General features: G+C 36.2%; 1 protein-coding gene across 1 annotated transcript; it reads right to left on the bottom strand.

Moving 5' to 3' along the window:
• Positions 1-1316: 1316 nt before the first annotated feature.
• LOC129360591 (uncharacterized) lies at positions 1317-23476 on the bottom strand. The gene is made up of 17 exons (XM_055030916.1): positions 23288-23476; positions 22917-23022; positions 18160-18373; positions 18002-18023; positions 16774-16915; positions 13080-13254; positions 12883-12938; positions 10862-11052; positions 9912-10022; positions 9690-9815; positions 7969-8067; positions 7737-7895; positions 4627-5182; positions 2856-2919; positions 2115-2293; positions 1944-2032; positions 1317-1869 (listed from the first exon to the last, which is right to left on the bottom strand). The coding sequence occupies exons 1-17, from the start codon at positions 23474-23476 to the stop codon at positions 1771-1773; spliced, it is 2577 nt and encodes an 858-aa protein (XP_054886891.1). The 3' UTR covers positions 1317-1770.
• Between the last annotated feature and the right edge of the window lie 1111 nt (positions 23477-24587).

Raw genomic sequence — 24587 nt, 5'->3', positions numbered from 1 at the left:
TTTTATGTGGTTTTGAGCAGTGCTGCTTGAAATCTAATAATGCATCTTCACTCAAAAGACACACCCACACAACACTGCTAGTTTCTACATTTCTAAGTGACACTCCCTCACAGGCAGAACCAGCCAGATTGGGTGCAAAGTTCCTAGAAAACATTGAGTTGTTTTTGTTCTTGCAGCAAACACTCCCTTTATATTCCCAGAATTATGTAGACAAAGAATGCTGCAGCAATGTCTAAAGATAGTCAACTAGAAGAGTTCAAAGAGCTGAAAAGACATGAATGCAGTGGCTTGTCGGAAATATTGCCAAAAAAAAGTTATTTTTTTAGATTTTCTTTTTCTTTTATACAGTCAATTTTAACTGGGGGGTGGTATCTGCTCATATTTAATTACATTTAAGTAATTAATTTAATTAAATATGAAGTAATTAAGTCACCCAGGTAAAAGTTTAAAATACAACAATAAAACTCTCCTAAAAGCTTTTTTTTAGTTACTAGGTAAATATAGTAACAAACACTGGTGTAGAACCCATATTTTTAACCAGATAAGTCTGTAAGTCTCATTTTTGTTTTTTTATTAAGTGTTTTCTTCGCTGCTCTTTTTGACACCTGGTCATTATGGAAACAACATCCATGGACGCCCTGAAGCCTTCTGCACATCAGCAGAAGCTTTCTCCAGGACTACTTGCTAAGTGACTGATTCGGGTGTGATGTCCCTCGCAGCAGCATTCTTACGAGTGAAGCTGTTGTGATGCAAAGTGAAGACGATGGTTTTGTTTCTCCCTTAAGTAACCATGACAGCCGACAAAGATGGCGGCAGCGACTGGAGAGGCCTGTTTGATTCCTGTTGCTTCCAGGGGACAATCAGGAAGTTGGAGTGGCGTAAAGTCTGTGTGCACACAGCTGTGGAGCCCAGGAGGAGTCACAAAGGAGTTATGGTTTTCTTCTTCTGTGGTTTTTGAAGGATTTTTAAGGTTGAAAGAAGCAACTATTTGTTTGCAGAGTTACTGGAGTAGAGGAACAAAACCTTTGTAAGTAAATAAATAATAAAAATCATAATTACATGAAATGTTGAATGTGTTAAAATTTATGTAATTAATAAGAATTAACATGTTAATGTCATGACCATAACTAAAACAAAATTCTAAAACATTTCCAACAAATATGAATTGATGGTTAAAAAAACTAAAATCACTAAAAAAATAAATATTTTTGTGTTGTATTTGTTGCTCCCTTGGAAAAGAGGATGTGAATCTCAATGGGGTTTTATGAAATAAATGTTAAATAAATGAGGAAAAACATAAATAGCCAATATTTTATCAATACGTATTTTATTTTGAATACATTTTCAAGTTTTACATATTTACTTCAAGTTTTGTGAGAGGCAGCAAGATTTTCAAAAATACCTGAATCAGATTCCTTTTGTAAGCAAGCAAACACCTTTAGCACAAAGTGCTTAAAGTGGCAAACCATTTTAGAAAACAAAATATGTGTGACGACACCTGGAAAACAGAAACAGAGGTAAACTTTTTCCTCCCTGAGATCGTCAGTTACCAGAAGATTCTGACTCACAGATAAAGTTCCTGATTTCAGGCATTAACAAGAAGAAACTAACATTCACATTGTGTCTGCGGTACAAAATAATCACACACAAAATGGAAACTTCTTTCACATTTATGCACACATGACCCCAAACATTAAGGCAATTAATTATTACAAAAATTATTATTTTTTAAAAATGGTTGCACATTAAAATAAAGGCAGGTTTCACAGCTTAGTTGGTGTGGTTGGTCACTTTGTAAAGAATCGCAGCAGTGATCTGCAGCGAGGGATCGCTTGGCAGAAACTCCCTCAACAGGAACGCGAGTAGCATCTGTTGAAAAACACAGGCAGACATGTTTTACAGTGAAAAGAGACGGAGGGAAGCAGACAGGATGAGATACTCACACAGATCAGAGTTTTGTTTTCCTCTTTGTTCTGGAAGATATTAAAAACCGACTCCACGTCCGTCTTCTTCAGGACAAGATAGTTTGAATCTGCAGAGAGGAGACAGGAGTCAGGTTTTCCCCCAAAGCAACGCGAAGGCGTCTGAATGGAGAGCGGGAAGAGACGGGCTACATCGAGCGTTGATGAGGTCGTGCGCTCGCTCTCGGGTTTCCTTCCTCTCCTCGTCGGTGCGAGGAAGAGGAGCGGTGACCCGCTGGGTCTCCGACCACAGCTTGCTGCGCAGAGCGTCGATGTAGGCCGCCATCTGCTCCTCCGTCGGGTTCAACTTGTTCAGGAAAGAGTTAATCTTCCTGCAAAGAAACAGAAAAAAATAATAACACTGCAATAAACACAAAATTTCACAAAGTAAATTTGGTCTCATATATATATATATATATATATATATATATATATATATATATATATATATATTAGTACACTTGAAATTACACAAAACTAACAAGTAACTATTCAGCAACATTTATGGGCTCGTTTTAAATTAATACTTTGTTAATATTGATGAAAAAGTGCTGGCAGATGATTTCATTTGTATCATGGGAAAAATATCCTGATTAAAGTTAAATAATCTTTCAATTGAACTGGTACTTTTCATCAATATCAAGGACTTATTAGCTTAAAACAAGCTCCTATATCTTACTGAAACTCTTGTGACTTGTAAGTTAATTTTGTCTCATTTCAAGTGTGGTTAAAAAAACTACATAAAAATTACTTGGTAAAATAATTTCTTTCATAATTTGATGAGAGATTGTATTTGTTTGCATGTTGTTTTTTAACTTAATATACTGCAAAAACAAATTTTACCAAATAATTTTGGTCTTCTTTCCAGTGAAAGAACATAAATTGTTGACTTACTTCTTCAAAATGGGCATCACAGGTTTTAATATGGCGTCAAAAATGTTTATCAGGATGGAGTTTCCTGTGAAAGAAGAAAGGTGACGCTTATGAAATTATAAAACTGCAGTCATGAGAATAAAAATCAAACCTTTTCCAATCAGGAAATATCAATATTGCTTTTACTGAACTCAAATTAGATAAACATCCAGAAAATATGAAGCCAAAGTGGAAAAGATGTTACCTCCTTTGATTTAACGGATTGAAAAAACACCTTTAGCATCAACAACTTAAACAGATGCAACCAATTAAAAGATCAATGATCTTTCTCGCTCATTTCATAAAATGAAACTAAACAGGCATATAAGATGTGGGTAGGAGCAAGTAGACCGAGATGGGACTCTCCTAGATTATGAAAAATTTACCAGTGCAAAGTTTAAATATGCCGTTCGATACATTTCCAAATGTGAGCAGAACAACAGATAATCAATTTGGTTTCAAAGCCAAGCTGGGAACTGATTGATCCCTTTAAGGCATTTGATCGTGTCAATCACTATAAGTTATTTGACAAATTAAATCATCACAAAAATAATTGTTTGTACAAACAATTATTTTTATACAAATTTTAGTTTACTGGTACTCTGACCAGAAATGCATGTAAAATGGGGAAATAACATCTCTGCTTCCTTTGGAGAGAGTAAGTGGCCTCTGACAGGCAAGTATTTCGGATCACTGCAGCCACATCTATTTCCACGACAAACAGCCACAGTGTGAGTTAATTATAAAATTAATTTAACAGTGAAATTTTCCTGAGGTTGAAAATTCATCACACAACTTATTTATTTGCTGAGACTACATTATGAAAACATGTTTCTGTAGCTGCTGCTTTCATTTTATATTTTACCGACTGCATGATTTCTGTCCTCACCTCGTACTGCGAGAAGTTTTTAGTTTTAACAGTGTTTTTATAATACATTATTTTTCCAGGCAACCAGCTGTCAGCTCTCAATTTCCTCTGAAAATGAAAGCGCTGCCCAGGCCTCATGAAAACAAACCGCACTAAAAATAACACGTGTTGATTAATGAAGAGTCTGTTTTCTCTGCAGGATTCCTGAGGCAACGTTTCCTGAGGCTTCAGGTCCTTACAGGCAGAGTCCAGTAGTAACTAGTTACATTTCCTCAATTACACTTACACGAGTAAAAAAGGTTTAAAAAAACTATTTATTTTTTTTACCATAATTTATTTTTTACTTTTACTTCAGTACTTTCATCATGAAGCATTTCTACTCTTACTTGAGTAAAATCTCTGGATTTTCTTCCCACTGAATGAATAAAAACACATTTTAACCAAAAATTTACCAAACAGACACACCTGCAGTTTTTGCTAAAGTTTTATACATTTTTTTATTGAAAGAGACTGGTTTGGAATTTCCCTTTATGTTTCGGTCCATCTGATTATGTAATTTTAAAATAATAAACGATTGATAATTTGATCAGTTATTCAGAGTAGATTTTTTACCAATTACTCTCTAGTAATTTCTTGGATCTCTGCTTTTTACTTCTGAGTAAAAATATGTTGAAGTGGTGCCACTCGCACTTGAGAACAGTTTCTCTGCTTTCGGGTGGCGATTTTATTTGTTCCGCCCCAGAAATGAACCAGCTGTCAAGACTTCAGCAGGAAAAAAGAAGAAATCAATAGAAAAAAAAGAAGATAATAGCAGAAACGGCAGATTTCAAGCCCTGCTGTGAAGTCCACATGAGCACATCATCTGACATTAAAGAGTAAACAAACCTGATATTTCTTTCAGCAGCTCAAAAATGGCTTTTGTTGACTCCAGCTGCTCCGAGCTGCCTTGACCTCTCTGACCCTGAGAGTCGTCTCCTCTCTGCAGAGCGCCCGGCATTGTCTCCTTTCCTTTCGTCTTCTCCGATGCACCTGACATCCTGAAACACGTCTGCTCCTTTTTATTCAACTTTGAGCTGCAGCTGAGGTGCGATGGCCCCTCTGCGGCCGCCCGCTGCGTCTCATCAGGCGGCTCCTCGTCCGCGTTGGCCTTCGAGGAGGACAGGAACTCCTGCGACCCGGTTGTGCTGTGTCCCTTGATCATTTTGAAGTGAGAGGTTAAGGTGTTATCAGAGTCCTGGAGGCAGTTTTCATGTGGGTTCGGTTCTGCTTCCTCAGGCTGTTTTGGAGGATTGTTGTAGTGGGAGAAAACGATCTGTGGGAGCGGGGATTCGTTCTGAAGAGGAGTGGAATTACAATGATTTTCTGCAGAGAGGGAGGTTGACTCAGGATGTGGAGATGGCAGTGCGTTTTCTTTGGGGACTTCTGACTGCAGGCTTGAGTTCTGCAAAGAAAACAAAAACAATCTGGATGTGACAGACAGCAGACCCTGAGGAAACAGCCTTCATAATTAATTAAAGACACAAACCTAAAAAAAAAAACACTTCAAAATCAGAGGCAGGCTTCCAACTTCATCAGGTTTTAAAGCCAGACCCAAAATGACTTCTAATATGTTTTTTTTGCTTTGCACATTTTAACACAAACACATTAAACCAGAGGTGTTAAACTCGTTTTCATTTTGAGACATATATAGATCATAAATGATGACAAAATATTGGTTGTGCCAGAATAAAACCCATGAAAGAATTATATCTAGTTGTCTCTACATTGACATAACTTCAAAACATACAGATAAAAATGTCATTGAATTGATAAATTAACATATAAGCCCATAACTGTGTTTGAAGACTCTTTTTAAGTGAAGTACAAGGATTTCTGCTAAGAAACTCAGAAATTTTTAGATTTATCTCAAACATTTTCTAGAAAAACTAAAATTTCAAAGTTTCAAATGTTGAATATTTTTGACTTTAGGAAATTTCCTGAGTTTCCGAAAATTGTACAAGAAAAAAATTCAGCTTTTCAAACTAAAATTTCACATATTCTTTTCTAGAAAATGTAAAATTAACCTCAAAATTTCTTAGTCATTTCCAACTAATTTCTGACTTTTCAAACTTGGAAATTTTCTCATTTTTTTCTAGAAAATTTTCAAGATTAATCAAAATATTTCTGAATTTTTCCACCAAATTTTCAACTTTTCAAACTCAGACATTTCCTTGTTTTTCCAAAAAATTTCAGAGATTTTTTTTCCTTTTCTATTTATAATGGCTGTTGTAAAGGTATTTTTTTTTACATTTTTTAAAAAAAATTGCTTTCCTTCCACTTCTGTTTATCAGATTAAAATCCCAGTAAAACACAAAGCTTGAATGTGTAGCATGATAAAATGTGAAAAACCTCAAGAGGTGTGACTCGTCCTGCAGAGCCCTGAACCATTACAGAGGAGAAACATCAACCTTGTGATGTTCTGCTGCACCAGGTCGGGTTTGCAGGTCAGTGAGCCGCTTTTGTGGATCTGACAAATGTGCTCCCTCTCCAGAGATGAACGTGCTTCTATTTTAGTTCCTACATGGATGAGCAACCTGCTGCAGCCCAGCAAACACACGGAGGCATGCAGGCCGCATGGCTATCAGCAGCAGCAACCAGCTCTGTTAAACACACACACGCGCGCATGTTGACGGTGCTCTAAGCTTTTGGCTGCAGACTCAATAAAATTTGATTTTGTTCCAAAGTTAAGAACCAGAAGTGGGATGTATTCTGGAGTGGTAAATAATGGTGGTACAGATAAACAGTTTTATCATTTTTAATGACAAAACTACTGAAAAGACCAATAAAACAATCAACAGATCAGCTCTACACTGTTTTGATGTAGAAAAAGCTGAGCTATTCACATGTTAATGTTAGAAGTATTTCTTTTTAGCTACTAATGATCAAACATTCACTAAAGGTGTAGAAAAAACAATATCTAATCTATAGTAACAGATCTGGCTTGAGACTCTGGGAAATGGCAAAGAGCAAAATTCTTTTATTTCTCTGTCGTTTGCAAACGGAGAACACACAGTAACCACAACACAACAGCTGTACCTACAATGAGTTCCGACTTGGAGCTGCAAGCTCTCAATATATAGGACTCTCTATACAATGTGGTCACTCACTGGCCCAGAGCCAGTCGAACAGGTTAATGCACAGTCACTCTTAACAGGGTATAGAGAGAGTGCAATATCCATCCTTAGGGTAAGTTAATTGTTCAGATGATAAACATCTTTATTCCAAAATAGGTGCATTTCAAAAAATCTGGTTTACTAATGGAACAATTTTGCATATCAAGAACATTATCAGACTTTGTACGTTCACTCAGCACGTAGCCTTAGCTTGTGACATTTAATGGAGGAATTTGTTAAGCCTTAGTGTTTATTCCATCTCACTATAATTACCTAACCTGTTTATTGTTATCTGTTAAGAAACACTGGCGCCTGATTTTAGTCACTGACAACCTACTGGAACTTTTCCAAGGAGAGGTCAAAAGGAAACCTATCTAACTGATTCTTCAAAGACTCCTTGACCTACACGGTTTAACAGACTAAACAATACTAGTGTTAAATGACTAAAGAATTAAAATAAAATTCTTAAAAGAAATAATAACACAATTTTTACTTCACAAAAGAACACTACATTTTTGCATTTTTATTAAAATGTTGATTTTCCTATTCAAATAAGGAGCTGGATCATTTGTTGATTTGCATTTGGTAAACTAAAAAATATATATATATATTTTTTTATCCAATTAATTGTCAAAATAATTTTAAACTGAGTGGAAACATTTCTGTAGTAGTACATTGAAGACAAATCTCAAGTTCATCAACTTACCAGATGAATCATCATCATTAATGATTCATCATTGATGAGCAGTTTTCCTTCTCCACAAAGTTCTGTGGACAGTCTAAACATTTACGCTAACAGTTGTTCTGAGGATAAGGGACATGAAAGCTGCAGTGACCTATCACCTTTTCTTCCTCTTGGCCTGGAGTGAGGAAGTAGGCCAGACCGCTCAGAATCCCCCACACGCCTGCATAATGCTCCTCCTTGTCCAGCAGCTTGTCGAGTGGACACAGGAACTGAAAAACAGCCTGAGTGCGGCCGATCATGGCATCAGATACCAACTCCTGCAAGAGAAAGAGACAAAACGTTCACTCAAAGCTCTTTAAATGTTGATCTGCGTGATCTGAGCTTTCGGACCTGCAGGAAGTGCTCAGCTGAGGCTGTGGCTTCTTCTTTCCCCTCAGCGCTGACCTCAGAGCCTTCCAGGGTGAAGATGGAGGGAAGGCTGGTGGAGTCCTGAAATATAAATATCACCATTTAGATAAAATATTAAAGGTGGGCAAAATGTAACAAACAATAATTTGATTCAATTTATTCAGCAATCAACGACAGGAGTTTTACATTTACATTCTATTTCATTACATTTTTTGCACAGAGATGAAACTTAGATAATGAGATTTCACTTTGCTCATCTCTGCCTATTCTGATCTTTAAATCAAGATCAGCCGCTGCTGGCCACGACACTCACATGTGAAAATAGCTGCTCACAAATATAAAACCAATAAATCTTTGAAAAGCAGAAGTGGAGTCTCCTGCACAACAAGAATGCATTAAGTAAATTCTTGACAGTAAGTTAACAACTAAACTCTTCTATTTTCCAGCAGCCATTGTAGCACCAGCTGACCAAACATGCTGGACCTCAGCTTTTGTTGCTAGGTGACGGTGCAGTGCCTGTCGATTGTGACTCAACATTTGGCAGGTTTTTGAAACGGCTCATTTTCCCAGCAACAAAAAAGAATTTACTTATTTCCAAAAAAAGTCTGGGTTGCATTTCAGAAGCAGTGGAGACCCAAATAAAAGTATAAAACCTTTATGTTTGCTTTTTTTAAAGACTTTGTAGTTGGTGTTTAGGTAATTTTGCGTTACTGGAAGACATTATTCACAGTACATAATCATATTTTCAAATTTCCTGTCAACTTTGAAAAAATTGTTAACTCAAAAAACAACTGGTTGACAGTCCTAGCGCCCCCTATCACCAGGATGAAGAAGTTTTCTGGTGGAAACCCAGAGAAAAATACCCCAAATTAATGAATAGTGGTCAATGAACTGGTGTGCAGCTACCAGTTCATTGTAGCTGCACAATGAACTGGTAGCTGCAGTTCATTGTGCAAATTGTCTCTAATTAAAGACTCAATTTGCGCTTTAATTAGGACGTCATTATGTCAGACCTAGAAAAAACATCTTCAGGAGTTTTCACTACAATCACTCAATCAGACAAAGTACATCATCAATGAGCCAGATGGATAAGGCCCTGATCTTATCTCAAAAGAGGCTAATTTCAGAATCTCCCCTCTAGGGTATCAATTAGTTGCTCCTGATCAATATCTTCTGATCAGAGGAGTTGTTCATTGAAAGCTCCTTATTCAGCAGAAAAAACTAGAGCAGCAGTTTTGAAAGAGCTTTCTGGCATGGCAGTAACTTCATCCCCCTTATTATACGAAACAGATGCGTTGTTCTCACATTCCTGCCTGCATTTTTGTGGTTTATGGCAAAACAAGCTATGGAAGAGGCAAGAAATAAATTTAATTGAGTGCAACAATTCCAGTGGGCTTTTCATCGCTCACTGCACAGACATCAAGTTACTGGCAAAAAAATGTTTTCCAACAGGTTGGCGCTACATTGCATCAGCCAAAAGAGCAAACTGCTGCGTTTGATTCTTAGCCATATGGTAAATAGTCTGAACTGGCTTTACACACGAGCCTTTCAGCGGCTCAAAGCTGTTTTTGTCATCCATCTTGGCCACAGTGGCACATACACAATGAGGAAGCTCCTGAAACACCTGCCAGTGCCCCACAATCAGGAAAATGCTGTAATTAGGAAGAACAAAATGTATTGCGGCTCTGCTTGCGGGGCTTTACCTGCCATCTGTTGCGGAAATAAACAACATCCATGTAAGTCTTCTTGATGTCCCAGTGTAAATTCTCAGGGCTGTCCTTTTCCTCCAAGTGAATGGTGAAGATTAGCTCGTCATCCTCCCAGTCGGCCTGAAACAAGAGTTAACGACTGCTCAACAGCGTGGCTCAGACATTAGCGAGCCTCGGCAGGCAGATAAGAGCCTTACGATGTCTTCAGCCACTCACATGAGGGATGCTGACAGTCCAGCAGCCAACGCACCACATCTCATAAGAAAGCTTGAACTCCAACATGTCCTCCTGGACGCTGGCCAGGTACTCGTCCAGATCGCTGTCGTCCTGATCGAAGGGAGGGGAAATGAGATAATGAACATGGCGGGTTTAACAGCATTCACACTGAACCCCAAGTGACCCAATTCTGATTCTTTACTTTACTAGTTGATCTTTTCATGACAACACAGGTCATATTTTTCTTCAAATGTGACCCAGGCCATGTGGATATCCAATACATATCCGATTTTTTTCAAATGTTTACCTAATCTGAACGGTCGGCCATCATTAGCATCCACTTTTACTTCCGCAAACACTGAGCACTACTTCTTCTTGTTGGCAGAACACTGAGCGCTCGCTCTGTGTGACGTTATTAGGCGCTCTACTGCGCATGCGGGACACTTTTAGGTCGTTTGCTTTTCACACTGGAGATCACATACAAGGCGCATATATTTGGAAGCATGAAAGACCAAACAAAATACGATTTGACAGAAAATAGGACATGGATCACTTAGGCTGCAATGTTGTCTTCATTTACCTGTCAAATCTCCCGTTTTGGCCGGGAAACTACCATATTTTACCCGGGAAACTACCATATTTTAGCTGGAAAACTACCATATTTCACCTGGAAAACTACCATATTTATCCAGGAAACTACCATATTTTATCCCTCTTTCCCGCCCGGTGTTAGTATATTTCTGTAAAATCACATTACAATATAATGACGTCTGCCATCTCCCGAGTAACTTGACAGAATATCTGTCAAGTTACTCTGACGGTAACTTGACAGATATTCTGACATGTTGTTGTCTATGTCTGGAAATCTCGCGCCGCTAGAGGGCAAAAACACTTTTCTTTCACAAGCCCTCCAGCAGCGTGTTACGTCACAAGCATCATGGCCGCCTCACTCTGTCTGAGTCGTCCTGGCTGGCGGCCGAGCCGTCTTTGCTGCTGCCGTCCTCATCGTCGGACCCGTCTTCCTGGGTCTCCATGATCCTCAGAATCAGCTGTTGCTCCATCTTTTTCATCTCCTTCTTCCTGGCTTTCTTTGACTTCATCTTGTCCATAAATTTGGACCATCCTTCCCTTAACTTCTGACCTTAAAATAAATAAATAAATAAATAAATAAATAAATAAATAAATAAGTGAAACCGAAGTCATCTTTGTACTGAAAGTTAGTCAGTTATTGCAGCTAGAAACGATGGATCAGTGGAGATGCATTGATAGTTTTCTGGCCGATCACAGATTACCGATTTTCAAAAACCAAACCTGCCAATTCCAATTTTGACCAATTCAGTACCAATTACTCATCATCATCCTTAGTACTCAAACATTATACTCAAGTAAGAGTAGCACTACTTCAACATATTTTTACTCAAGTAGAAGTAAAAAAGTAAAAAACTTCTCCTGTACTGAGTAACTGATCATTTAATATTTAAAAATTGCATAATCGAATGGACCAAAGTGGAAAATGTGGCATTTTAAGGACATAAATGATAATAATTTAAATGAGTAACAAAAATAGCACAATGAAAATTTTTCAAAATTTGTTTATTTGAATAAAAAAACTTATGAAACTTTAACAAGAACTGCAGGTGACTGTGTCTGATGGATTTTTGGTTAAAACATATTTGCTTTTCATTCAGTGGATAAAAAAATCCAGAAATTTTACTCAAGTAAAAGTATCGCTCCTCTCTCTTAAGTCAAACTGTACTCTGCCAGCGTCTGCATAAAACCTGTAAATACATTAAAAGTTTGTGGTGGTTTGATACAAAAATAAAATCTTAAGAATGATTCTTTGCACAATTCTGCGTTTCCCCCAAACGTATCTATGCATAAAGTGAATAAATTATCTCTCCTTAACTCTTATTTTTGGTTTAAAATCAACCAGGATTTGTGACAAAGTCAACAGTAGATGGAAAGAGAAAAAGAAAGCGAGGAAAAAGAAGCATGATTAGTATTCAGACCTTCAATGTTATCAATGTAATAGTCGAACAAATTGCATTAATTATAACATTAAAACTGTTGGGTTCCTTTCAGTTCAAAGAGAAAACTATGACTTATTTGGCATTCAGCTTGCAGCTTTCGTAATGAGCTGTCTGGACGAACAAACAGGACTAATTGTGCATGGAAAAACCGGCCAGTAAAGAATTGAAATGTCGCCGCTGACATCTCAAAAGTGTTTCATCAAACAGTTGAAGAATCTGCAACGCACTTACAGTAGCGCAAAAACGTGTTTGCACTCTTTCTGATTTCCTACATCTCTTTCACATTTCTGTGCTTCAGAACATTTAAATATTAGTCAAAGATTATTAGGGCTGCAACTAATGATTATTTCAGATTTGTAAAAATGGCACATTTTACAGATTTTTATGTAACAACTTCAGCCATTTTCATGCAATATTAGAAATACACTGAAGGATGGAAATAAGTAAGAGAATAAATATTTTATTGCCTGGAATGTAATGCTGCAGCTTTCCTTTAGTAAATATTTAAGCATGAAAATATGCCTCATTACTGTTCACCTTTTATTTGCTTTTCTTTTCCATTCATTTTGTTTGTCTTTATTCTTTTAGTAGATTATGTTCAGTAAAGTTGAACTAAAACTAAATCTGAACAGGTGAAGCTGAACTGTGCCACTTGTTGACTTTTTGGTGGAACATATTTTCAGACAAAAAGATGTTTTCATCTTAAATGCAAAATGTATATTTTTTGTACAGTTGTGATTCAATTACTGCTCTGAATATGTTTTCTTTCAACAAATTGCCTTTTTTGAGTCTGTATGCTCCAGTTATCTAGATTAGTTGACGATTATTTCATTTTAATGTGTTGTTTTTGATGAATATTTAAATAAGTTTAATGTTCTGAAACACTGAAACATGCAAATAACAGGAAGTCAGAAAGACAGCACAAAACTCAACAAACATACCTTTCCTTTTAAACGTGAATGAAGTCCCAGTTGAACTCTCTGCTCCAGGCAAATTCCTGGGATGTAACACAGAAACAAAATCAAATCTGATCCAATTTTAAACACAGATGGCGGCTGAAGCAGCAGTAGCAGCTTCTTCTTTGAGCCTCAGTAACGCTAGGTCAGATCAGCGGGATGCAGAGATGACAGCGACTCACACTTCACTGCCTTCCTCGTCGCCTTCGCCCTCCCGCGAAGAAACGGAGGCGCGATCTGGGTCAGATACGTGCAGCTCCTCTGCAGAGCTTTTCAGAGCGACTCCGTCGAGCTGATTCACCACCAGCTGGTTCAGGTTGTCGGGGTCAGAGAGCCAATTCACTATAAGGCCCAGCGCTGCACAGACAAGCACCAGGAAGCCTCTAACTTACAGTCTCAAATCTATGGAAATTCTCGAAACACAAGATTTTTATGATAATCAGGCTTTTTTAAAGCGAATTGATTATGCAAAATTCACTATTTGCACAATTTCTACTTCTATCTGACTTTTAGCGGCTTCTATAAACAAAAGTAATAAACATGTTTTACCTAAACTGTTCAGTAAAGCATCAGAGGTCACCTTTAATGCTCCGATTTAAACTATTAATATATTTTGAAAACTGGCAACTGAAGCCTCCATGCTTGAAAAATTACATTTAACGTCAGAAAATTAGTGTTATTGCCTTTTAGTTTGTTTATAGTTCTTGACATTTGCACAGAAACTACAAGTTTACAACAAATTTGAAAAAAAAGTAAATAAAAAACTACATAATTAAAGCGTTTTAAATTGAGATTGAGAAAATATACACAATGTTTTGAATAATTTATTAAAACATTTATTCATATGAAACCTTTAGGTTTGAGAAAACTGGAGAATGTTTCGTTAGCGACAGGTCCTAAACTCAGTCTGATTGGGGAGAACAGGCAACACTTAACTAGTACTCAACATTTTAAAAAGGAGAAAACTCAAGCTTTTTAAAAGCTTAAAATAACTGTGAGTAAACTTTGCAAAGACCTTGATAAGAAACCACATTTTTATTCAGTTCTTCATCTGCATAACTTTTGACTCTGATAGCACAGGGCAAAATGTCTAAAAGTATAATGTGGGTTCTTATCAAGGTCTGAGTGCAGTTTCTCCCTGCAGTTTTAAATTTTTTGGTGAAATGTTTCTGCAGCTCCACCATCAGTTTCAGCTCTCTTGTGGTGAAAGAGACTCTGTCGGTGGTTTTGCTGCTTATCGGCATCAGGAAGCAGGTGAAGGAGATTTCTATGCAGACATTGTGTACCGTTAAGGATGTCCTGCTGCACACTGATCCTATCTCAGGTTCCTGCTGAAGTAACCATACAGGCTTCCCCTTATCAGTAAACTTTAATGTATTTTATTTGGATTTTAAGTTGCAGGAAAAAGTGATGCATAATTTAAGTGTGCAGTGCATCTTTACTCAGCCTTCACTTAACTCCCAGGTAGCACAGCATGTCATGAATGCTAATGCTAGTTAGCATGGACAAAGACAAAGGTGGAAAACACATTCTGAGTTGCTTCTGAGCCATTAGCAGCACATTCACAGAACTGATTGACAGCGCTAAGACCCACCTCCTGGCTCTAATTGGATATTTTTGGTCGGAAATTTCTGCAAATGACAACAATAGCACCTCAGGGATTAGGTGGAGGAGATTGTTCTGTCTCTTATCATACTGCCATCACTTGGCTTTAACAAAAATGTTAAAAATGTATTTCGTGTAAAAGTTACATGCTGCAGCTTTAATGCTCTCCATCGAGCAAAGTTTTAACAATCGTTAGGAAATTAGTGTGCCACATTTTATTATTTTCATCTTTTTGTTTTCTATTCTGCAACTTAAGTGTTTCCAGTTTTGTTTTATTTTATAAATATGATTTATTTTATTTAAAATAGAGACAATATGCAGGATACACTGACCATAAGAGGAGAGATGCAGGTTGTAGCCTTGAATGCTAATTTCTCCCCTGACCCAGCTGATTTATTTAAAAAAGACTGCATAAGAACAGCTGGATGCTACTCAGTATGCATAAAACATAAATATGTCGAAGTTTAATAATGTGAGGAAATCTTATTTATCTCTTTATTCAAACAGAATGTAATACAACTGAAAAAAAATGTTAAATTTCTTTTTAATTCAGCATGTTAGGAAAAATTAAGCATTCGTATAAAGAGAAAATCTCAGGTTTTTAAGGAAATGTCTGCTTGTCAATTAATCATCAGTGCAATCAATCAATTCTAGATTAACTCAATCAGTAACTGGCATCACTTCCATCCCAGAACTCCGACACAAAACCACTAAAACCCACCACAGACATTTTCAGCATTTTAAAAAAGCATAAAAGGGAAACCGCTGCCTTGTTAATATGCAGCAGAAGGAAGACCAGGAGACTTCACAGTTTATGGCTCATTTTTAATCCAGTGTTGAGGTTTTAATCTACTGTGAAATGGGTCTTACATGAAGATTTAGGGGCAGATATTTCCACCCAGGTATGGGTAATTGTCTTGCACTCAATCTGCAATTCTCTCTGAAAGATAAAGAGTTCTGATCTTGGTAATAAATGGTCTTGTTTTCAGTTTAAGATTAAAAGGAGCGAGACGTTCCTCTTTTCGTCCAACCGCCATCATTAAAGGAAATGAAAGCATGAGCAGAATAAGTCAGCCATGTCCTCGTTAAGGATTACTTTCACTTCTGAAACATGGCTGCTAACTTGTAAAATATATATATATTTTTCAATTCACATGACCTTAAGCATCACCCCTGTTGGACTGGAGGTTGTGAGCCTTTAAAACAGTTGCTGTTTCTTCCTAAAGTAACATTTTGCCTATAAAATACCAGCAGGAGATTGGAGAAGTAGGAAATATTTAAATATTTAGAGAGGAAAGCTTTTGCTGGTTTTTGTCAGAGTATTTTCTCAATTAGCAGCCCAGGTGTTGGAAAAGAGCCAATGCTTATTAAAAGAGAAGGCATAGCAAAATATTAGGAATTATTGAGAAAATAGGAAAAACAAATAAAATTTGAATAAATTCAAAATAATACGAGAATAAAGTCACACAACAATAAAGTTGAAATAACACAAAAATAAATTTACATTACATTAAGTATAATATTACAACTTTATTCTCTTCTAAGACTTTATTCCTGTAATTTTGTTACTTGTATTCTCACAACTTTATGACTATATTTTGGTAATTTTGACTTTATTTTGTAAATTCATGGCTGTTTTTGTAATTTTATTACTTTTATTCTCATAATTTTTTTACGTTTTCTTGTAGAAGGAGGAAAAAAAGGCAGAAAAAATATAGCATTTGAAAATTTGATCGAACTAAAGCAATTTTAACTCCTATTTGTAGAGTTTTTAAATCTGTAAAACCGTCTGTTTGACGATTCTTTCTGCATTTTATATAAAATTACTCTTTTCTTTGGTCTACCAGCCTCCTAATCCATGCATTTGGAGCCTGATCTACACCTGCAGTCATTTCCATTCACGCTGTGTTGAAAGTTATAGTGATTCGACCCAGTTATGTTCAAGTTGAAAGCACCAGAAGGAAACTCAGTATGACACCGACCTGCCGAGTTGCCTTCAGATGAAAACCTAAACCTTCCCCTACAGCAAAAACTCCAGAGATAAAAACATTGTATCCGCTGTTATATAAAAAAGTGACAAATCCCTAAAGGAAATTGGAGGATCACAGCAGGAAAATCCATTCTTTTACATACCTTAAAATACCTCTCTAAGCTCTATAATGCTGCCGACAATAAGGGATTACACAGAATTCACTCTGAAAAGAAGTGAAGAGGCTTAGTGCTCGTGTGGCACCGTGTTACTGTACGAGAGATGATTTAGCGCTTCCTTACCCTTTAAGGCAATGATCTCATTTAAGGCACAACGGTTGGTTTCTTGGCCCCAGACAGATGGGGGAACAGGCTGCGCACCAGGGCGTCGGAAAGCTCTCGGAGGAGCGCCACTTCCAGAGCGGCGGCGCTGAACAACGGGTCTCTGAGGGCAAAAACAGAGTCTGAACGATCAGGAGAACCTAATATTTACAACAACATGCAGATTCGGATTAAAGTACTGAATGCTTGATATAAAACAAATGTTAAAGGGGAGGTATTGTGTGTTTTCCAGGCAGTTGGTATAATTTTATTAGGGATGAGCAGAGTACCCAGCAATTGTACTCAAGTAAGAGAGGCACTACTTCTGCATATTTTTACTCAAGTAAAAGTAAAAAGAAGCTGATCAAGAAATGACTAAAGAGTAAAAGCACATTTGGTAAAAAGACTACAGTCATTTAATATGTAAAAATGACATAATTAGATCAACCAAAATATAAAGTTAAGAGGAAATTTTGGTATTTTAAGGATGGAAACGACAGTAATTCATGTAAATAACAAAAATAACAAAATGTTTCCAAATTAGTCTCTTTCAATAAAAAACTTATGAAACTGTAACAAAACCTGCAGGTGTGTTTCTGTGTCTGGTAATTTTTGGGTTGAAAATGTTTATCAATTATTATGGAGAGAATCCAGAAATTTTACTCAAGTAAGAGTAGAAATACTTTATAATCAAATTACCCAAGTAAAAGTAAAAAGTACAGCTTGGTAAAAATACTCCTACATGTGATTAGTTACTACTCTGAAATTTATAGCATTATCAAGTAACGATGCTCACTTCAGTTGTTATGTCTCAAATATGACATATGTCCTGATCTCACGTCTTGAAATTAGGCCTCTGTCTCTTTAAAAAGCTCCTGCTTGTTTTGAGGCTCAGCCTTCAGGACGTTTTCCCATCATGGCTCCTCTATTAACCCTTTAACAATGTTTTCACTGAGGACTAGCTCCTACAATGAGCTCAGCTGATGTGCAGTTTCTTACAGGTGTTTGCTAACTGCTGCTGGCTAGTCTGAAGGAACTGAGTGGGGAATCAAAGCTGTTCTGGAAAGGTCAAATTTTATTCCCCTAAATAGATGAAATCAATATTTGAAAACTGAAGTCAGTTTATTTTTTATTAAAATGTGATTCATCAGATCAGACACTTAGGAGCTCCAATAGTCTGTAAAAAGGTAAAAGCTTTCAGAAATATTACGTAGAGCTCCCACAGGTATGCACTGAAACGTTGTTAATCATTCATAAGGTTGTTAAAGCAATAAGAATTTTATAGCGTTTAGACATTTCACTGGGTGCAAAGAGTAACCCGAAGCAGGAAGTTCCACTTAAATCACAATAAAGAGGAAAAAGTCTCACCGGTCGGACTGCTTCGCATCACGCAAGTGCTGCGTCAGAATCCTGATGCAGTCCACCATGGCCTGGGAGACATCAAAGTCCCTGGCCCTCTCAATGATGCGGTCGACTACAAAGTCGAAATCCCTGCTGAGCACCTTGTGCAGAGGCTGCTGCTCACAGGGCTCGGGGACGGCGTACCAAGGCAGAACCAGCTGAGCGTAGGCGCACTCGAACACTGAGAAGATTTGTCACAAAGTCAGTGAGTCACAGTAGAATAATCCCACGCTTCCTCCTGGAAATCAAACTAAAGAAGGGGGGAAAACACAGCGCTGCTCTGAAGGTACTCAGACATTCAAACTCTTATTTAAAAGCTACTGAGGTAAAATTTCACCACTAATATTCATGATTCTCTTCTGAACATTAGAGGGTTCCTGGGGTGAACGTAATCGCTTTGGGAGTCTCTTTTTTTTCTTTAAATGTCACTTTGACATGTGCGACCACGTGGCTGCAGCTCCACCATGGCAACAGCAGACAATGGTGGCCTCCCACAGAAACCACAGCAGCGCTCATGATGGCCGCCTGTCCCCTTGCTGTTGGTAATTGTATCTCAAACTAGAGCTGCAGCTGACGATTAATTGATTATTCGAATAATTAATAGAGAACAAATTCTGCAGATGTTTTGTTTCAGGATTTTTCATACAATATTAGAAATCGATAAAACACAAATAAATAACATAAATAATTCAATGTCACTTTTAAATAAAACATTTTATCGTCCAAAAATCACTCCTTTTGTGTATGCCTTATGATTTGTTACAAAAGGTGCTTTAAAAGTGCTTCTAAAAAAACCCTCAGGCCTTTTTGCATGACTTGTCATTGTAGAGTTGATAATTAATCAATTACTAAATTAGTTGACCATTCATTTAAAAGCAATTAATCATGATTATTCTCATTAATTGTTTCAGTAACAATATAGTGAGGGGCTGGTCTGCTGATTATTTTTGATAAATAAATACCAAAATGTGCTAAATAGGTGATTTTGCACTGAAACTAAGCCGCTTGAGCCGTTTTGGGTAGAATGCATTTACAGAAAGGTTTTTATACATCTTAGTTGGTTTTCTGTGAAAACCTTACAGACAAAAGGATTTTTTTTTTTATTTTAAATGCAAGATGTATGAACTTTTTGTACAGTTATGGCTCTAAGTATGTTGTCACTTTGTGGGGGCTTCTTGCAGGTAGCTCCACTTCACAAACGCATCTGCTAATTGCTGCAACGCTCAAATCTAACCAAGATCAGCTCCATGCATGTCATGTCTGTTAACTCTGTTTCTAATTTTTTTATTTTAGTTTTTTACTGTACCTATAAAAAGTATTTCCCCCAAATTTATTTATAGAGCACTTTAAACACCCAAAGGAACAAAAGGTTGCGCATAGTCATAACACAAATATTACAAATTATCAAATAAATTAATAAAGTAGCACTTAAGTAGTAAAAGTGACAAAATAAGTGAATATTTCCCCCTTTAAAGAGACTAATTAAATAGAGCTTCAGCCAACTTAGAGGTGTCTTGTAAAAAAATAAAATAAAAAAGCCAAATTTAGTTGATAATGTTTGCTTTGTACAGATAATAAAAACATCTAAACAGCTGAATACATTTTATAGGCACTAAATTTATTTTCTTACCTGGAGATTATTTAACATGATCGATCTAATTAGTGATAATGCTGGGCAATTATCGCATCACTTATCATGAAAAATTTCATGTCATGACAAGAATTTTGATTTATTGTTGACTTGATAAATTTCAATTAATAACATTCAATTAAAAAGAAACAAAATACTAATTGTTTTATCAGAAATCTTATTTTTACTATTTTCTTCACTGTTTGTTCCATAAAAACATCAATAAATATCAGTAAATTTAGAAATTTTATCCACTAACTTTGAAGAAGTGTATTTTAAAAAGGAATTTTAAATATTGTTCTGGAACAATATTTGTGTTTGTGGCGTTATTAATGCACCGCCATGTTAACCGAAAAGAGAATTTATTTGAATTTTTATCTTTATTACAATACTAGAACAAAATATCATGCTAGATTTTAAGTTCAAATCGCCCAACCTCAGCTAAAAACTATTATTTCCAATCAAAATAGATGTGACAGTAATGATATGTTTTGTATTTTGGCAGATTATTGAGAAAATATGTGATATTTGTGAATTTTCTGCAAATAATATTACTTTTATAAAAAAAATTAAGTGTCCTTTGGCTGATGTTTGCTCTTTTGAAGCAACCTAACAACCTCTTTACCTTCTAAAACTTTTAATGTTGCAATAAACAGCAAGTCTCATCAAATAAACTGTAAGGATAAGAGCCTGAATGTTTTGCAGTGTAATAAAAAGACACTTATTGCAACCAAAGCAGTTCTTCAGAAAATGCTCGTTGTGTAGGGTAATGTTACTGTAAAGATAAATTTGTGCAATCCTAACTGCCTGCATTTATGATTTTACTTGTTAACCGTAAAACTGGATGCAATAACAGGATTTAATATTACTGACTGTGAGTTCAGGATTCAACGTTTTACTTTCTATATAAACTATTCTGAGGTACTAAAAGTGACAAGAGGCATTTAAAAATTCAATAGTTGTGTTATAAGCAGTAAATATGTCACTGTATAAATAAACATTCTTCTAAGTTGAAACTATTTCACTTTAAAACTATTTATTCGTAAATTTAGCTGTGCTGCCAAGTAAACTCCACACTGCAAAAACAAACTTTACCAAGTATTTTTGGTCCACCTTCTAGTTAAACTATTTTAGTATCTTGAAACAAGACAGAATTAACTTGCAGGTTTTAAGTCAAAAGTACATAATATTGATGAGAATGTATTAGTTGACTGGCAGATTATTTTGATCGTAATATTAACTTTTTTGTCAATATTGATTAATTATTTACTGAAAACGAGCTGCTATATATTGATAAAAAGCTCATTTTCAGTTAGTTTTATCTTATTTCAAGTGTACTAAGATATTTAGTACACATTCCTAAAGCTACAGTATGCAACTTTTACAAAAAATGTGATTTTTAAAATCACATTTAAAAAAAAAAACGTTTATAGTACTAATTTTGAATTTTTGCAGTGCACGTTTAGTGATTGTCCCATACCCAGCCGGCCCAAAGCGTATGCGATCTTATTAACTGTTTAGAAACCACCAGGGGGCCCCCAAGAGCATAATTTGATTTTATTCTGTAGTGATGTGTTGCACAGTTTGCACATTCCACAGATCTACTCCAAATTTGTCAAAGTAAAGATTAAATGTGTTAATTTGTTTACTGTAAATTGATTGTCTGTCTTCACATGTTGATTTTAAATACATGAATTAATAAATGAATTACATATTACTCTGCATTTTAAAGTGCTAATTATTTAAAGCTTGTTTGCTACTGTAAGGTAAAAATCAATGGTATCCATTGTAACGCTGCTATGATGTAAGCTGATTACCAATTACACTAATAATTTTAGGTATTTTACAAGCATAATGTAGGAATGATGACGTGTGTTGTGTTGATATGTTAGAATTAAAACGAGTTTGGGGCCCCAAAAAAGCTGGGGCCGGCCCTGATCTCATTGAAAAATATATGGAACAACAAAAATGGCTGAAATCATATGATCAGGTCGGGCTGTTTGCAAACTTCAATTGGAGTTCATCTTTACAATGAAAGGACGATTTGATCTTGTTTTCTTTTCCCGTTAATGACGGATAATGCAGTAATTACGTATCATAAGTGCTTTCATGATGCACATTGATGATAAAATCTGATAAACAACAAGACATTAGAAATTAATGGCTGAGCTACAGAAAAGCAAAAGGAAAGTACTCAGGAATAAAACTGTCAGTTTGTCTTCCTTACAGTTTGATTTGAGCTGTAAATCATTTTCTTCTCCTCAAAGTCGCCCAGTTTGAACCTGACAGGTAAAATAACTCATTAAATGTTTAGCAGCTTAAAATGCAGCTGCAGTGAATCTGAACTATGTTAAAAACAGACTGAATTTATCAGTCGCTTGCTGGCCGTGTGACGTTTCCACGTGTTAATTTGAATGAACAGCGACTGACTTAGATCTTTATCACCAGGGTGAATTTTAATACCAGATTCAAACAACAGAGACTTCTGAACAGGAAATGTACACAAAGTAGTAGTAGTAGTCCAGCAGAGTCTAGTTTCACCTCTGACCCCTGAGTCTGTCAACTCTGAAGAGCTGGAAATAAGTAAAAGGATGTCAAAACTTCAGAGCCTAAATTACATGTTTTTGATGGACGCCATGCAAATAAATTCACCAATTCTTGGTGTAGTAAACAGTTTGTGAACTTAAAAAATGTGAATACTGAAGTTCTAGTTTAAATAATGAAGTTATAAATGTTTATTTTGCAGATTGTTGACTTTAAGAGTCGGGTTGCAGCTATAAAGTCAATATTTTACTCTTTAAGAGCCAATTTGATTATTGTGGAAGAGAAAATGGTGCAACACAAACACAGCTGATATTCATGCATGAGAACATGCAGTTTATTTCCTGTATGATCCATCACTGCCATGGTTTCTGCTGAGGAAGTAGTTTTTATCCTCTTCCTGCTTCCAACCCCCACTCACTGCATGTAACACGATCTACCTGGCTGTGTCAAGTCAAAACAGAGCTGATGGCAAAGAGGGCTGAAATCAAACTTCAAAAATCTGCTTTAATCCTCACTGAAACTGCTGAGAGCACAGTTTTCTCTGCTTCACCTTGCTGAAGGGACTTCTTCACATGCGGACACTGAGAAGTCAGCGGGATGTTCTGCTCAAGGTTCTTCACATCAGTCTGTTCAAGCGGCTCCTCCGCGACAAATTCCTGGAAACACAACAGAGATCAGGAAGTTGAGAAACCGGAATTTCTAAGATTGTAGAACCTGTTGGCGAGCCTCAAGTGAATTCAGAAACTTCCTTTAATTGACTCATTGGCGCGTTTCACCTGTGGGGACTGATTTTCTGTTTCAACTATTTTGTGATTTACAAGCTCAATTCAGCCTCATATCAACAAGTTGTTCACTGTAATGTGGATGGAAGAAGCTTTTCAATGACAAAAAAAAAAAAAAAAAAAAAAAAAACGTGCCGACCTCGGGCGGATGTTCTCGGGGTTCTGCATCAGTTTGGGTGCTGCTCTCTCGCCAACTGTTTCCAAACAGCAGCGGCGTTGAAACGCAGAGGAGGAAACATATAGCATACTGTATGACTGTGCGACCGCATTCTGAAAAATACCAAACCAGGCCGAGGCTCACGGCGATGGAAAGACGCCACAGATACATCTTCTTGTTCCCTCACAGCAGGCTCCTTCCGCCGGCGAGGCTGACTTTCAGTCGATAAGAGTTGGATGAAGGAGCAGCGAGTTTGTTTACTATCATCTTTTAAAGCTCTGCAGAGACGAAGGAGGAGGAAACAAAAACAGGCTGTTTGGCTTCGCGATCGCAGTCAGACAGCGGAAAAAGAAACTTTCTATAGCTGGTTAAAGCCGAGCTGTGATTGGCTGCGTGTCGAGCGTCAACGGTGAAAGCGCGACATCTAGTGGACGCACTGTTACATTACAGCGACAAGTTGCTGATAAATAAGTAATTTATTGCACCAAAATGTATCTCAAAATTATCTTTTTTTTATGTTTCAGATTGTATATGAAATGTCCAGTAAACATGCAATGCAAAAAAATTACTTTATCACTCCCAAAGGGAAAGAATATAAAACTGTTATTATTATTTATTATTATTATTATTATTATTATTATTATTATTATTATTATTATTATTATTAGTATTAGTAGTACTAGTAGTAGTAGTAGTAGTAGTAGTAGTAGTAGTATTTAATATTATTTATTTATTTAGGGGAGAAGGTCTTTTAAACTCAAAAAAGTTTAATTTCCTTAACTGTCTTTATTTTTTTAATGTTTCAGATTAAATATTAAATGCCCAGAATAAATACAAAATGTAATTACAAATTCTAAACTACTTTATTGATCCCAAATGGAAGTTAATACAAATGTAGATATTTTTATCAATTATTTTTTTATAAGTTATTTTTTATTTATTTAGGGAACAAAAGGCTACTACACTAAGCAATAACCTTTGTTTTTTATTTTTATTCTTCAAATTACATTTCAAATGCTCACAGCAAATGTAAAATGCAATTTCAACCCAACCTGGTTCCATAATAATCTTTATTTTCCACATATGTTGAAATCTGCTTTCAGATTCACATGGTAAAACTAAAGAATGTTAAAAAAATTACACAATGGACAAAACATGAGTAATGTTCAATAGTTAATCAACATTATTGCATTAGGTATTAATAATTTCTTTCAAATATTCTTGGCTGCTACAAATCTCCCAGCATTCTTTGCTCTTCATTGATTATCTTATTGGCCCTGCT

The sequence above is a fragment of the Poeciliopsis prolifica genome, unplaced genomic scaffold (assembly GCF_027474105.1).
Source record: "Poeciliopsis prolifica strain line A6 unplaced genomic scaffold, Auburn_PproV2 SCAFFOLD006, whole genome shotgun sequence".
Lineage (NCBI taxonomy): Eukaryota > Metazoa > Chordata > Actinopteri > Cyprinodontiformes > Poeciliidae > Poeciliopsis > Poeciliopsis prolifica.
This window is presented reverse-complemented; position numbering and strand designations above follow the sequence as displayed.